This window comes from Salvelinus sp. IW2-2015, unplaced genomic scaffold, assembly GCF_002910315.2.
Source record: "Salvelinus sp. IW2-2015 unplaced genomic scaffold, ASM291031v2 Un_scaffold6174, whole genome shotgun sequence".
Taxonomy (NCBI): domain Eukaryota; kingdom Metazoa; phylum Chordata; class Actinopteri; order Salmoniformes; family Salmonidae; genus Salvelinus; species Salvelinus sp. IW2-2015.
The window spans coordinates 20426-35352 of NW_019947437.1; the positions used below are offsets into that span (position 1 = coordinate 20426).

Sequence of the window (14927 nt, forward strand, 5' to 3'; positions counted from 1 at the left end):
ATAAAACAGGGAGGTACAGAGAGAGCGCGTAGAAACAGGCATCGAGACAGGGAGGAAAGAGAGAGTAGTCAACGGATGAGACAGGGAGGAACGAGGAGTAGAACAGGATGAGACAGGGAGAACAGAGATGATGATAGAAACAGGATGGACAGGGAGAACAGAGAGAGATAGCACAGGATGAGACAGGGAGGAACAGAGAAGAGAGTAGAACAGGATGAGACAGGGAGGAACAGAGAGAGAGTAGAACAGGATGAGCAGGGAGGAAAAGAGAGAGTAGAACAGGATGAGAGACAGGGAGGAACAGAGAGGATAGAAACAGGATGAGACAGGGAGGAACAGAGAAGGAGTAGCAACAGGATGAGACAGGGAGGAACAGAGAGAGAGACGTTATGAAAGGGAATAGCAGGATTGAGACAGGGAGGAACAGAGAGAGAGAGTAGAACAGGATGAAGACAGAGAGGAAAGAGAGGAGATAGAACAGGATGGACAGGGAGGAACAGCAGAGAGAGTAAACAGGATGAAGCAGGGAGGAACAGACAGAGTAGAACAGGATGAGACAGGGAGGAACAGAGAGAGAGAGTATGAAACAGGATGAACAGGGAGGAAGAGAGAGAGAGTAGAACAGGATGAAAAGGGAGAGAACAAGAGAGAGGTAAGACACAGATGAGACAGGGAGGAGACGAGAGAGAGTAGAAAACAGGATGAGAACAGGGGAGGAAAGAAGAGAGAGAACAGGATGAGAACAGGGAGGTAAGAGGAGAGAGTAGAACAGGATGAGACAGGGAGGAACAGAGAGTAGATAACATGGAATGAGAACGGGAGGAACAGAGAGGGAATAGAACAGGATGACCACAGGGAGGAACAGAGAGAAGTAGAAATAATGAACAGGGAGGAAGGTGAACAGAGACAGAGAGAGATAGAACAGGATGGAGACAGGGAGGAAACCAGGTAGAGAGTAGAAACAGGAATGAGACAAGCGGAGGAATCAGAGAGAGAGGTAGAACAGGAATGAGACAGGGAGGAACAGAAGAGAGATAGAACAGGATGAGACAGGGAGGAACAGAGAGAGAGTAGAACAGGATGAGAACAGGGAGAAAGAGAGAGAGTAGATACAGGAAGAGACAGGGGAGGAAACAGAGAGAGAGAACAGGATGAGAAGGGAGGACAGAGATGAGAAGATGAGCAGGACAGAGAAGAGGCCTAGACAGGGAGGAACAGGAGAAGAGGAGGAGTAGAACAGAGATGAGACAGGGAGGAACAGGAGAGAGAGTAGAAGAGAGACAGGGTAGAGAGAGTGAAGGAGGCAGGGAGGAACCAGAGAGAGAGAGTAGAACAGGATGAGACAGGGGAGGAACAGAGAGAGAGAGTAGAACAGGATGAACAGGGAGGAAACAGTAAGAGAGTAGAACAGGATGAGACAGGGAGGAAACAGAGAGAGGTAGAACAGGATGAGACAGGAGGGAACAAGAGAGAGAGAAGAGAAGGAATGACAGGGAGGAACAGAGAAGAGAGATAACAGGGATGAGACAGGGAGAGGAACAGAAGCGAAGAGTGAACATGGAATGAGACAGGGAGGAAACAGAGAGAGAGAACAGTAGACAGGGAGAAAGTAGAGAAGATGGAGAGGAACAGAGAGAGCTAGAACACAGGATAGACAGGGAGGAAACAGAGAGAGAGAGTAGAACAGGATGAGAAGGGAGGAAAAGAGAGAGAGTAGACAGGGAGAACAGAGGAATGAGATAGCGAGGCGGAGGAACAGAGAGAGTAGAAAGGATGAGAACAGGGAGGAAACGAGAGAGAGTAGAACAGGATGAGACACGGGGGAACAGAGAGAGAGTAGAAACAGGATGAGACAGGGAGGACAGAGAGAGAGATAGAAAGGATGAGAACACGGGGGAAAAGAGAGTTAGAACAGGATTGAGACAAGGGAGGAACAGTGAACAGGGAACGAGAGAGTAGAACAGGATGAGACAGCGGAGGAACAGAGATGAGTAGAACAGGATGAGACAGGGGGAACAGAGAGAGAGTAGACACAAGGATGAGACAGGGAGGAACAGAGAGAGTAAACCAGGATGAGACAGGAGAGGAACAGAGAGAGATAGAACAGGATGAGAAGGGAGGAACAGAGAGGAGAGTAGAAACAGGAATGAAACAGGGAGGAACAGAGAGAGTAGAACAGGATGAGACAGGGAGGAAAGAGAGAAGGATGAGACGGAACAGAGAGAGTAGAACGGATGAAGGGAGGAACAGATGAGCAGAGTAGAGACATGGATGAGACGGGAGGAAAGGAGAGAGTAGAAAACGGATGAGACAGGGAGGAACAGAGAGGTAGAAACAGGAAATGAGACAGGGAGGAATCAGAGAAGAGAGTAAGAACAGGATGAGACAGGGAGGAACAGAGAGAGAGAGTAGAACAGATGAAGACAGGGGAGGAACTAGAGAGATCGGAGTAGACAGGATGAGACAGGGAGGAACAGAGAGGTAGAAAGGATGAGCCACAGGGAGGAACAGAGAGAGTAGAAACAGGAATGAGACAGGGAGGAACAGAGAGAGTAGACAGATGAGGACAGGGAGGAACAGGAGAGAGAGTAGAACAGGATGAGACAGGGAGGAACAGAGAGAGAGTAGAACAGGATGACACAGGGAGGAACAGAGAGAGAGTAGAAACAGGATGATGACAGGGAGGGAAAAGAGAGTAGAACAGGAAATGAGACAGGGAGGAACAGAGAGAGAGGTAGAACAGGATGAGACAGGGAGGAACAGAGAGGAGTTAGAACAGGATGAACAGGGAGGCACAGAGAAGAAGTAGAACAGGATGAAGAGGGAGGTAACAAAGGAGAGTATAGAAGCAGATGAGACAGGGAGGACATAGAGAGAGAAGTAGAACAGGAGAGAACAGGGAGGTACAAGAGAGAGCCAGACTAGGATGAACAGGGAGGAACAGAGAGAGTAGAAACAGGTGAGACAGGGAGGAAAGAGAGTAGAACAGGATGAGACCGGGAGGAAGAGAGAGAGTAGAAAGGATGAAGAACAGGAGGACAAGAGAGAGAGTAGATACAGGATGAGACAGGAGGAACAGAGAGAGTAGAACAGGATGAGAAGGGAGGAACAGAGAGAGAGAGTAGAACAGGATGAGACAGGGAGGAAACAAGAGAGGAGTAGGAAACAGGATGAGACCCAGGGAGGAACAGAGAGAGAAGAGTAGAACAGGATGAGACAGGGAGGAACAGCAGAGAGAGTAGAACAGGATGAGACGGGAGGTACAGCAGAGAATAGAAAAACAGGATGAACCCAGGGGGGGAACAGAGATTGTAGACAACAGGATGAAGACAGGGAGGAACAGAGAAGAAGAGAGTAGATACAGGATGAGAATGGAGGAACAGAGCGGGTAGAACAGGATGAGACAGGGAGGAACAGAGAGAGAGAGTAGAGACAGGAATGAATGACAGGGAGGAACAGAGAGAGAGTAGACAGATGAGACAGGGCAGTGAACAGAGAGAGAGAGTAAGAACAGGATGAAGACAGGGAGGAACAGAGAGAAGAGAGTAGAACAGGAATCGAAGACAGGGAGGAACAGAGAGAGTAGAACCAGGATGAGACAAGGCGAGGAACAGTAGAGAGTAGAACAGGAATGAGACAGGGAGGAACAGAGAGAGAGAGTAAGAACAGGATGAGACAGGGAGGAACCGAGAGAGAGAGTAGAACAGGAATGAGACAGAGAAGGAACAGAGAGAGAAGAGCAGGATGAGACAGGGAAGGAACAGACGAGAGAAGAACAGGATGAGACAGGGAGGAACAGCAGAGAGTAGAACAGGATGAGAGCAGGGAGAACAGAGAGGAGAGAAGTAGAACGGAATGAGACAGGGAGGAAAGAGAGAGAGAGTAGAACAAGGATGAAGACAGGGAGGAACAGAGAAGAGAGAGTAGAAACAGTGATGAGACAGGGAGGAGCAGAGAAGAGTAGAAACAGGATGAGACGGGAGGAACATAGAGAGTAGAACAGGAGAAGACAGGGAGGCCACCAGAGCGAGAAGAGTAGAACAGGATGAGACAGGGAGGAACAGAAGAGAGAGTAAGAACCGGTGAGACAGGGAGGAACAGAGAGAGAGAAATAGACAGGATGACACAAGGGAGGAACAGAGAGAGTAGAACATAATGAGACAGGGAGAACAGGATGACAGGGATCGAACGAGAGAGAGTAGAAACAGGATGAGACAGGGAGGACCAAGAGAGAAGTAGAACAGGATGAGAACAGGAGGAACTAGAGAGAGAAGAACAGGATGAAGACAGGGAGGAAACAGAGAGAGTAGAAACAGGATGAGACAGGGAGGAACAGAGAGAGAGAGTAGAAATGGATGAGGACAGGGAGGAAACAGAGAGAGAGGTAGAACAGGATGAAACAGGGAGGAACAGAGAGAGAGTAGAACAGGATGAGACAGGGAGGCAACAGAGAGAGAAGCAGGAATGAGACAGGGAGGAACAGAGAGAGAGAGAACGGAGAGACAGGGAAGGAAACAGAGAGAGAGAGTAGAAACACAAGGATGAGACAGGGGGAGGAAACAAGAGAGAGAGTAGAAAACAGTGAATGAGACAGGGAAGGACAGAGAGTAGAACAGGATGAGACAGGAGGAACAAGAGAGAGAGGTAGAACACGGATGAGACAGGGAGGACCAGAGAGAGAGAGTAGAACAAGGGAATGAGACAGGGAGGATCAGCGAGAGGTAGAAACAGGATAAGACAGGGAGGAACAGAGAGTAGAACAGGATGAGAACAGGAGGAACAGAAGAGAGATAGAACCCTGGATGAGAAGGGAGGAACAGAGAGAGTAGAAAAGGAGAGACAGGGAGGAACGCGAGAGAGAGTAGAACACGGATGAGACCAGGGAACGGAACAGAGAGAGAGTAGAACAGGAATGAAAACCCGGGAGGAAACAGAAGAGAGAGTAGAACATGGACTGAGACAGGGAGGACCAGAGAGAGAGTAGAAACTAGGATGAGACGGGAGGAACAGAGAAAGAAGAGTGAACAGATGAGACAGGGTAAGGGAACAGAGAGTAGAACAGGATGAGAACAGGGAGGACAGAGAGAGAGTAGAACAGGAAATGAAGACAGGGAGGAACAGAGAGAGAGAGTAGAACAGGATGAGACAGGGAGGATCAGGAGAGAAGAAAGTAGACCAGGACGAGACAAGGGAGGAATAGATGAGAGAGTAGAAAAAGATGAGACAAGGGAGGACAGAGAGAGTCGAACAGGATGAGAGCAGGGAGGAACAGAGAGTAGAACAGATGAAGGACAGGGAGGAACAGAGAGAGAGTAGAACAGGATGAAGACAGGGAGGGACAGAGGAGAGTAAGAAACAGGATGAGACAGGGAGGAACGAGAGAGAGTAGAACAGGAAATGAGACAGGGAGGAAACAGAGAGAGAGAGTAGAACAGGATGTCCTGTGAGACATGTTATAATTATCGCCTGGTTTATCAAAAGACTTTCCTGCCAAAAAATGCAGCTGATCTCCAATGAGAAAGGGAGGGTGGTACATATAGGCAGCGTAGTGTGAATATACCATTATTAGGACCTGGATCAGATGGAGAAATGTTCAGGATGAAATCAAGATGGAGAATGTTCAGGACTGAATCACGATGGAGAATGTTCAGGAACTGAATCAGATGAAGAATTTCAGGACTGAATCAGATGGAGAATGTTCAGGACTGAATCAGATGAGAGAATGTTTAGGACTGAATCAGATGAGAATGTTCAGTGACTGAATCAGATGGAGAATGTTCAGGAACTGAATCAGATGGAGAATGTTCAGGACTGAATAGATGGAGAATGGTTTCAGGAACTGAATCAGATGGAGAATGTTTAGGGACTGAATTCAGAATGGAGAAGTTCAGGACTGAATCAGATGGAGATGTTCAGGACTGCATCAGATGGAGAAATGTTTAGGACTGGAATCAGATGGAGAAATGTTTAGGACTGAATCAGATGGAGTAATGTTTAGGACTGAAATCAGATGGAGAACTGTTTAGGACTGAATCAGATGGAGAATGTTCAGGACTGAATCAGATGGAAGAATGTTCAGACTTGAATCAGATGGAAGCATGTTCAGGACTGAATCAGATGGAGAATGTTCAGGACTGAATTTAGATGGAGAAGTTCAGGACTGAAATCAGATGGAGAAATGTTAGGACTGAATCAGATGGAGAATGTTCAGGACTGAATCAGATGGAGAAATGTTTTCAGGACTGAATCAGAATGGAAGAATGTTCCAGGACTGAATCAGAAGGGAATGGTTCAGGATGAATCAGGATGGAGAATGTTCAGGGACTGAAATCAGTGTTGAGACATTGTTCAGGACTGAAATCCGATGGAGAAATGTTTCAGGACTGAATCAGATGGAGGATCATCGGACGATCATGGAATTCGATGGAGACTAGAGGATTTTATACCGATGGAAATGGAGATCTTATATGATTAACGATGTTCGGAGCGAATAGATGAGAACTGGAGGACTAATCCAGGCTGGGAGGGTCTGCACCGGACTGAATCAGATGGAGTATGCAAGAGCATGTTCGAGGACTGAATCAGATGGAGAATTTCACAGGACTGAATCCGATGGAGAATGTCAGGACTGGATTCAAGTGGAGATTGTTCAGGATGAATCCGATGGAGAATGTTCAGGACCTGAATCCGATGGAGAGATGTTCAGGACTGATCAGATGGAGAATTTCAGGACTGAATCCGATGGAGAATGTTCAGGACTGAATCAGATGGAGAACTGTTCAGCCACTGAATCAGATGGAGAAATGTTCAGGACTGAATCAGATGAGAATGTTCAGGACTGCAATCAGATGGAGAATGTTCAGCGATCTGATCAGATGGAAATGTTTCCAAGGACTGGAATCAGATGGAGAATGTTCGGGACTGAATCAGTGGAGATGTTCGGTGACTGGAATCAGATTGGAGAATGTTCAGGATGAATCCGATGGGAGAATGCTTCAGGACTGAATCCGATGAGGAATGTTCAGACCTGAATCCGATGGAGAATGTTCAGGAGAATCAGATGGAGGAATGTTCAGGACTGAAGTCATGGTGTTTGAGCCAATCGGGAATTGGCAGACTGGAATCCGATGGGCAATGTTCAGTACTGAACGGATGGGAATGTGTCAGGACTGAATCAGATGGGTAGAAGTTCAGCCTATCAGATTGGAAGTTCAATGAATCAGATGGATAATGTTCAGGACTGAATCAGAATGGAGAATGTTCAGGACTGAATCAGATGGAGAATGTTTCCAGGGCTGAATCAGATCGGAGAATGTTCAGGACTGATCCGATGGAGCGTTAAACTTGTTCAGGACTGAGTAATCAGATTGGAGAAGTGTTCAGGACTGAACTCCGGATGGAGACATGTTCAGGACTGAATCCGATGGAAGAATGTTCAGGACTTGAATCAGATGGAGAATGTTCAGGACTGAATCAATTGGAGAATGTTCAGGACTGATATCAGATGGAGAATCGTCAGGACTGATCAGTATTTGAGACTGACATGGATTCAGGACTGAATGATGAGAATTCAGACTGCGAAATGGAGAATGTTCAGGACTGAATCAGTGGAGAATGTTCAGGACGAAGTCAGATGGAGATATGTTCAGGACTGAATCAGATGGAGACTGTTCAGGACGATCAGATGGAATGTCCCAGGAGCTGAATCAGATGGAGAATGTTCAGGACTGAATCAGATGGAGCAATGTTTCAGGAACTGGAATCAGATGGAGATGTTCAGGACTGTTCAGGAGGGAAGCGTGAATCAGATGGAGAATGTTCAGGATCTGAATCAGAGAGAATGTTCAGGACTGATCAGATGGAGATGTCAGGACTGAATCAGATGGAGAATGTTCAGGATGAACAGTGAATGCGATATCAGATGGAGAATGTTTCAGGACGAAATCAGATGGAGAAATGTTCAGGACTGATCAGATGGAGAATGTTTCAGGGACTGAATCAGAATTGGGAGATGTTCAGGATGAATCAGAATGGAGAATGTTCAGTACTGATCAGATGGAGAATGTTCAGACTGAATCAGATGGAGAACTCTTCAGTATCAGATGAATGTCAGGATGTTCAGTGGAGAATGTTCAGGATGAATCAGATGGAGAAATGTTCAGGACTGATCAGATGGAGAATGTCAGGAGTGAACATGAGACTCAGGACATAGTAGCTAGTAAAAGCTAACACACTGTTCTGTCCAGACCCACTGGGCTCCAGGCATCGTACCAAGGCTGATGACTAGGTAAAGTTGCCTGCTATCTCAGTTCATGGTCCGATGGCTACACCCACCCGCAGCACGCCTCCAGCAGATCTCACTGATCATGCCCTAAAGCTAAAACCGTCTTTGAACGCCTTTCCGTTCCAGTTCTCTGCTGCCTGCGACTGAACGAAAAAATGCAAAAAATCTCTGAAGTTGGAGACTTTTATCTCCCTCATACAATCTTTAAACACTCTGCTATCTGAGCAGCTAAACCGATCGCTGCAAGCTCTGTACCATAGTCCACTGTAAACTCCACCACCAATTTACCTCTTCACCCAACTGCTTTTATATTCATTTCACTTTCTGCTCTTTTTGCCCAGCCAGTATCTCTACTTGCACCATGATCATATGATGATTTATCACTCCAGTGTTAATTCGCTTAAATTGTTAATGTATTCGATTTATGCCTACCTCCTCATGCCTTTGCACACATTGTATAAGATTCTCTTTTTTTCTACCATGTTATTGACTTGTTATATTGTTTACTCCATGGTGTAACTCTGTGTTGTCCTGTTCACAGCTGCTATGCTTATCTTGGCCAGTCGCAGTTGGTAAAAGTGAGAACTTGTTCTCAACATAGCCTACCTGGTTAAATAAAGGTGAATAAAATTAAAAAATAACAACTACATGTTGACTTTCTCTTCCAGGACTGATGGAACGTCCCCTAAGTTTTCCTGATGAGTTTAAACAATGATTCTGTATCTCTCTCTTTGAAATGCCTCCTGCAGCAGGTGCCTTGGGAGAGCAGTACAGCTCCATTAAGTATAGAGGTTCCCAGCTCCTATTCAGGAAGGCCTGGACGTTTTACCACACAAACCAGCACAACACACCTGTTATAAATATGTGTTAGTGGTGTTATTATCGTGTCTGATTTATTGGGAGGGGGTTTTCTATCTGCGTTTAGTAGGTCCTTCACCGTTAAAAAGGATTTACCTTAAAGGGATCACATTACATTTACTGAAATGTCTATTGTCAGAATTTTGGTTGAACACACATGAGTTCTCCTGTCCTGAAAAACCCAATGCAAACCTGGTACAGAGAATGTTTGACATGAAATAAAATCAATGAGTCGGAAGTACAGGGAAAGAAAAGATCGAAGAAACAAGAGCCTTGATGGTGCTGAATGACCTCTGCCCCTCTGCCCTGCTTTCTGGTGAGATCTGATCACCCACACTAGAAAGATCAGTGAAATGTGAATTTAATATGTAAACGCCGGTAATTATGAAGTGTTGATACCAAATCTCACCAGATTTGCATTTTATTTTGACCTTTGTTTTTCTCTGTTCCCGTAGTACCTGATCACTAGTTCTAATTCTGATTGTGAGAAGACAGAGCCCCTGAACTGTGAAGAAATGGGAAAGGTAAGGAGACAGAGCCCCTGAACTGTGGTAGAAATGGGACAAGAGAAGAGACAGAGCCCCTGAACTGTGAAGAAATGGGACAGTGATAAGACAGAGCCCCTGAACTGTGTAGAAATGGGACAAAGAAGAAGAGCAGAGCCCCTGAACTGTGAATAAATGGGACAGGTCAGGAGACAGAGCCCCTGAACTGTGAAGAAATGGGACGGTGAGGAGACAGAGCCCCTGAACTGTGAAGACATGGGACAGGTGGGAGAACAGAGCCCCTGAACTGTGAAGACATGGGACAGGTGGAGAGACAGAGCCCCTGAACTGTGAGAGAAATGGGACATGTGTGGAGACAGAGCCCCTGAACTGTGAAGAAATGGGAGAGGTGACGAGACAGAGCCCCTGAACTGTGAAGAAATGGGACAGGTAGGGAGACAGAGCCCCTGACTGTGAAGAAATGGGACAGGTGAGGGAACAGAGCCCCTGAACTGTGAAGAAATGAGACAGGTGAGGAGACAGAGCCCCTGAACTGTGAAGAAATGGGACAGGTCAGGAGACAGAGCCCCTGAACTGTGAAGAAATGGGACAGGTGAGGAGACAGAGCCCCTGAACTGTGAAGAAATGGGACAGATGAGACAGAGCCCCTGAACTGTGAAGAAATGGGACAGGTAAGGAGACAGAGCCCTGAACTGTGAAGAAATGGACAGATGAGGAGACAGAGCCCCTGACTGTGAAGAAATGGGACATATGAGGAGACAGAGCCCCTGAACTGGGAAGAAATGGGACAGGTGGAGAAGACAGAGCCCCTGAACTGTGAAGAAATGGACAGGTTGGGAGACAGAGCCCCTGAATTGTGAAGAATGGGACAGTTGAGGAGACAGAGCCCCTGAACTGGGAAGAAATGGGACAGGTAAGGAGACATAGGAGACAGAGCCCCTGAACTGTGAAGAAATGGGACAGGTGAGGAGACAGAGCCCCTGAACTGTGAAGAAATGGGACATGTGGAGAGACAGAGCTGCTGAACTGTGAAGAAATTGGACAGGTGTTAAGACAGAGCCCCTGAACTGTGAAGAAATGGGACAGGTGGAGAGACAGAGCCCCTGAACTGTGAAGAAATGGGACAGGTGGGAGACAGAGCCCCTGAACTGTGAAGAAATGGGACAGGTGGGGAGACAGAGCCCCTGAACTGTGAAGAAACCACAAAGGAAGGAGGAGAAACTCACAAAGGAAATGCATGAGTGACGTGAGGGAAACCCGTCTCCAGTCTATTTCACTATTCCTTGAATTCCCTCATTTATACATGTATTTCCTTAGTGAGTTATCAAGGCTTGTCATTCTAAATGTATTTGTTATTCTGATTTGTTCATTTCTATTTAATTAACCGGCAGTATTATTTTGTTTTGGTGTGAGACGTGTCCAAATCTGTGTGTAAGGTCTAATTTGTCGAGAACACAAAGCAGGAAAGCAACTTCCGACCTCTTTGTCAAGTCTACCGGTCTCCTGGGGATCTTTTTTAAACATGCTAAATGGTTTTGTTCACATGCCGGCCTGTTAAATAAAAAACTATATGTTGGTAATGGTTGACAGTTTCTCAAAATGGATTGAAGCCTTCCCCACATCAAATGAGGGAAGTTGCCTGTTACAAGACATTGTTCCACGATGTACCACAAAGTCTAGATAGTGATAGGGGGACACACTTCACCTCAAAGATAACGAAAGAACTGTATGACATGATGACAATTCAGAGGAATTTGCATGTACCGTTTATCAGATAGTTCTGGACCTGTAGAACTCTACAATGAATTAAATAATTCCTCTAATATACTCATTCATTAAATTCAATCTGTCTATTTATAAGAATTTGTAAGATACTTATTGACATAAAATAGACAGGATACAGTCATGTTAAAATGAGATAATAGTGTTTATTCTCGGAGGACGCTGCCATTTGATCATAAACACAGACTTTTATACAATATATGACGTCATAGATTACAGAATGAGTCTCATTGTCCTGACAAATAGAAAACAGGTTCAAAAGTTCATTCCAACTTCACAGGGCACTCATATGACACACCATATAATMATTTATCCTGAAGGCTCACTATAATTGATTACCACTTTAGCAGACAACTCAAGATAATGGAAGACCTAAAAAGTTACCCACAGCCTTATCTAACACCTCAGGGCTAAGTTGGGTCAGTTCAACCATAGTTTAANACCCACAGCCTTATCTAAACATCTCAGGGCTAAGTTGGGTCAGTTCAACCATAGTTTAATGACCCTTTCTGCTTACTTTATAACCCACAACACAAATCTCTTTTCACCAGGCATGCAGAGTTCAATTAGTTATAATTTTATCTAAAGCTAGAATTTGTTTTAACTATTTATTAACAAAATTCCTAACAACGATGTACCACAAAGTCTAGATAGTGATAGGGGGACACACTTCACCTCAAAGATAACGAAAGAACTGTGTGACATGATGACAATTCAGAGGAATTTGCATGTACCGTTTATCAGATAGTTCTGGACCTGTAGAACTCTACAATGACGTTCTGAAAAATTAACTGGCAAAAATATGTGCTCAATCAGGACTTAACTGGGTGGATTCTCTACCCATAGATATGTACTCAACCAGGACTAACATGGGTGGATGCTCTACCCATAGATATGTGCTCAACCAGGACTAACATGGGTGGATGCTCTACCCATAGATATATACTCAACCAGGACTAACCTGGGTGGATGCTCTACCCATAGATATGTGCTCAACCAGAACTAACATGGGTGGATGCTCTACCCATAGATATGTACCCAACCAGGATTTAACTGGGTGGATGTGCTACCCATAGCCTTGTATTCAATGCGTTCCACCTCAGATAGATAAACTGGCCTCAGTCCACGTGAGGTACTGATGGTCCATCCCATGAGGACCCCTACATCACCACCAGCAGCAGTCCCTGATCTGCATCTGTTGGATGAAGCTATAATGAAGTATTGCAGAGCTCTGACTAACTGTATTCCAGCTGTTCACTCACAGGTCTCTGCTGCCCAAACTCYCCCAGATGACCGTCCCCATCACCATCTCCAGCCTGGAGATTGGGTAATGGTCAGAAGGCAGGACAGAGGTAAAGAACCTTTGAACCCAGGTGGACAGCACCACATCAGACCGTTGTCACCACCCCAATGATGGTAAAGTGCTGAGGGAAAGACACCTGGATCCAAGCCTCCCACAGTAAGCAAGTAGCAGAGCTGGAAGAAGATGTTACTCCTGTTACTCCTACAACCAAGTAGGGTCTCTCTACTTACCCTGGGACCTCCTACAACCAAGTAGGGTCTCTCTACTTACCCTGGGACCTCCTACAACCCAGTAGGATCTCTCTACTTACCCTGGGACTCTCCTACAACCCAGTAGGATCTCTCTACTTACCCTGGGACTCCTCCTACAACCAGTAGGATCTCTCTAACTTCCTGGGAGCCTCTACAAACCCAGTACGGATCTTCGTGCTTACCCTGGGACCTCCTACAGACCCATAGGAATCTCTCTACTTACCTGAGACCTCCTAAAACCACACCCAGTAGGGTCTCTCTAACTTACCCTGGACCTCCTACAACCCAGGTAGGTATCTCTTCTAACTTATCCTGGGACCGTACTACAACCCCGTAGGATCTCTCTACTTACCCTGGGACTCCTACAACCGCAGTAGGAATCTCTCTGCTTATTGGGACCATCCTAACACACCAGTAGGAATCTCTCTACTTACCCTGGGACCTCCTACAACGCCAGTAGCGATCCTCTACTTATCCTGGGACCTACTCACCCCAGTATGGGATCTCTCTACCTTACCCTGGACCTTCCTACAACCCAGTAGGTCTCTTAACTTACCATTGGAAGCCCTCCTACACCCAGTAGGATTCTCTCTACTTACCCTGGAACCTCTTACAACCCAGTAGGATCTCTCCTACTTACCCTGGGACCTCCTCCACCCATGTAAGGATCTCTCTGCTTATCTGGGACCTACTACGACCCAGTAGGATTCTTCTCTGCTTACCCTGGGACCTCCTAACAACCCAGTAGGATTCTCTCTTACTTATTCCTGGGACTACTACAACCCAGTAGGATCTCTCTCCTTACCTGGGACCTCCTACAGACCCAGTAGGGTCTTCTCTAACTTACCCTTGGTACTCCTAAAACCCAGTAGGATTCTCTACTTACGCCTGGGGAACGTCCTACAACCCAGTAGTGGAATTTCTCTACTTACCCTGCGACCTTCCTACAACCCAGTAGGATCTCTCTAATTACCCTGGACCTCCTCAACCCAGTAGGGTCCTCTCTACTCTACCCTGAGACCTCCTACAACCCAGTAGGGTCTCTTCTACACCCTGGGACCTCCTACAACCAGTAGGGTCTCTCTACTTACCCTGGGACCTTCTACACACCCAGTAGGATCTCTACTACTTAACCTGAGACCTCCTACAACCAGTCGGATCTTCTAACTTACCCTGGGGACCATCCTACAACCCGTAGGGTCCTCTCTACTTTACCTTGGACCTCTCTAAACCCAGTAGGGATCTCTTTCTACTTCCGTGGGACCTCCTACAACCTCAGCATAGGATCTCTCTACTTACCCTGGGAACCCTCTACATACCCAGTAGGATCTCTCTGCTTATCCTGGCACGGTTCATACAAACCCAGTAAGGAGATCTCTCTACTTACCCTGGGACCATCCTACAACACAGTAGGATCTCTTCTACTTATCCTGGGATCTACTACAAACCCAGCCGGATCTCTCTACTTCGCGTGGACCTCCTTACACCCAGTAGGGTCTCTCTACTTTTACCCTTGTGACCTCCCTCCTAACAACCCGTGTAGGATCTCTCTACTTACCTGGGACCTCCTACAACCCCAGTAGGGATGCTCTCTACTTACCCTGCGACCTCCTACAAAACCCAGTAGGATCTCTCTACTTACGCCTGGCCATCTACAACCCAGTAGGGTCTCTCTACTTACCCTGAGACCTACTACAACCTAGTAGGGGGTCTCTCTACTTACCCTTGGACCTCCTACAACCCCGTAGGGTGCTCTCTAACTTACCGTCTGGGACGCCTCCTACAACCCAGTTAATAGGGAATCTCTCTACGTTACCGTCTGAGAACCTCCTAAACCCAGTCGGGTCTCTCTACTGTTACCCGGTAACCTTCCTACAACCGCCTAGTAGGGTCTCTCTACTTACCCTGGACCAGTATCCTACTAACCCAGTAGATCTCTCTAC

General features: G+C 46.4%; 1 protein-coding gene across 1 annotated transcript in view; it reads left to right on the forward strand.

Annotated features, from left to right (window-relative positions):
* Window positions 1-12757, forward strand: part of LOC112078743 (endonuclease domain-containing 1 protein-like) — a gene marked incomplete at its 3' end in the record, with an annotated part of 13838 nt that extends 1081 nt beyond the window's left edge. Inside the window, exons 3-5 of the mRNA XM_024144881.2 lie at window positions 9598-9666; window positions 12534-12562; window positions 12695-12757. Of these exons, the coding sequence (XP_024000649.2) occupies window positions 9598-9666; window positions 12534-12562; window positions 12695-12757 (161 nt within the window). The remainder of the gene's footprint in view (window positions 1-9597; window positions 9667-12533; window positions 12563-12694) is intronic.
* Between the last annotated feature and the right edge of the window lie 2170 nt (window positions 12758-14927).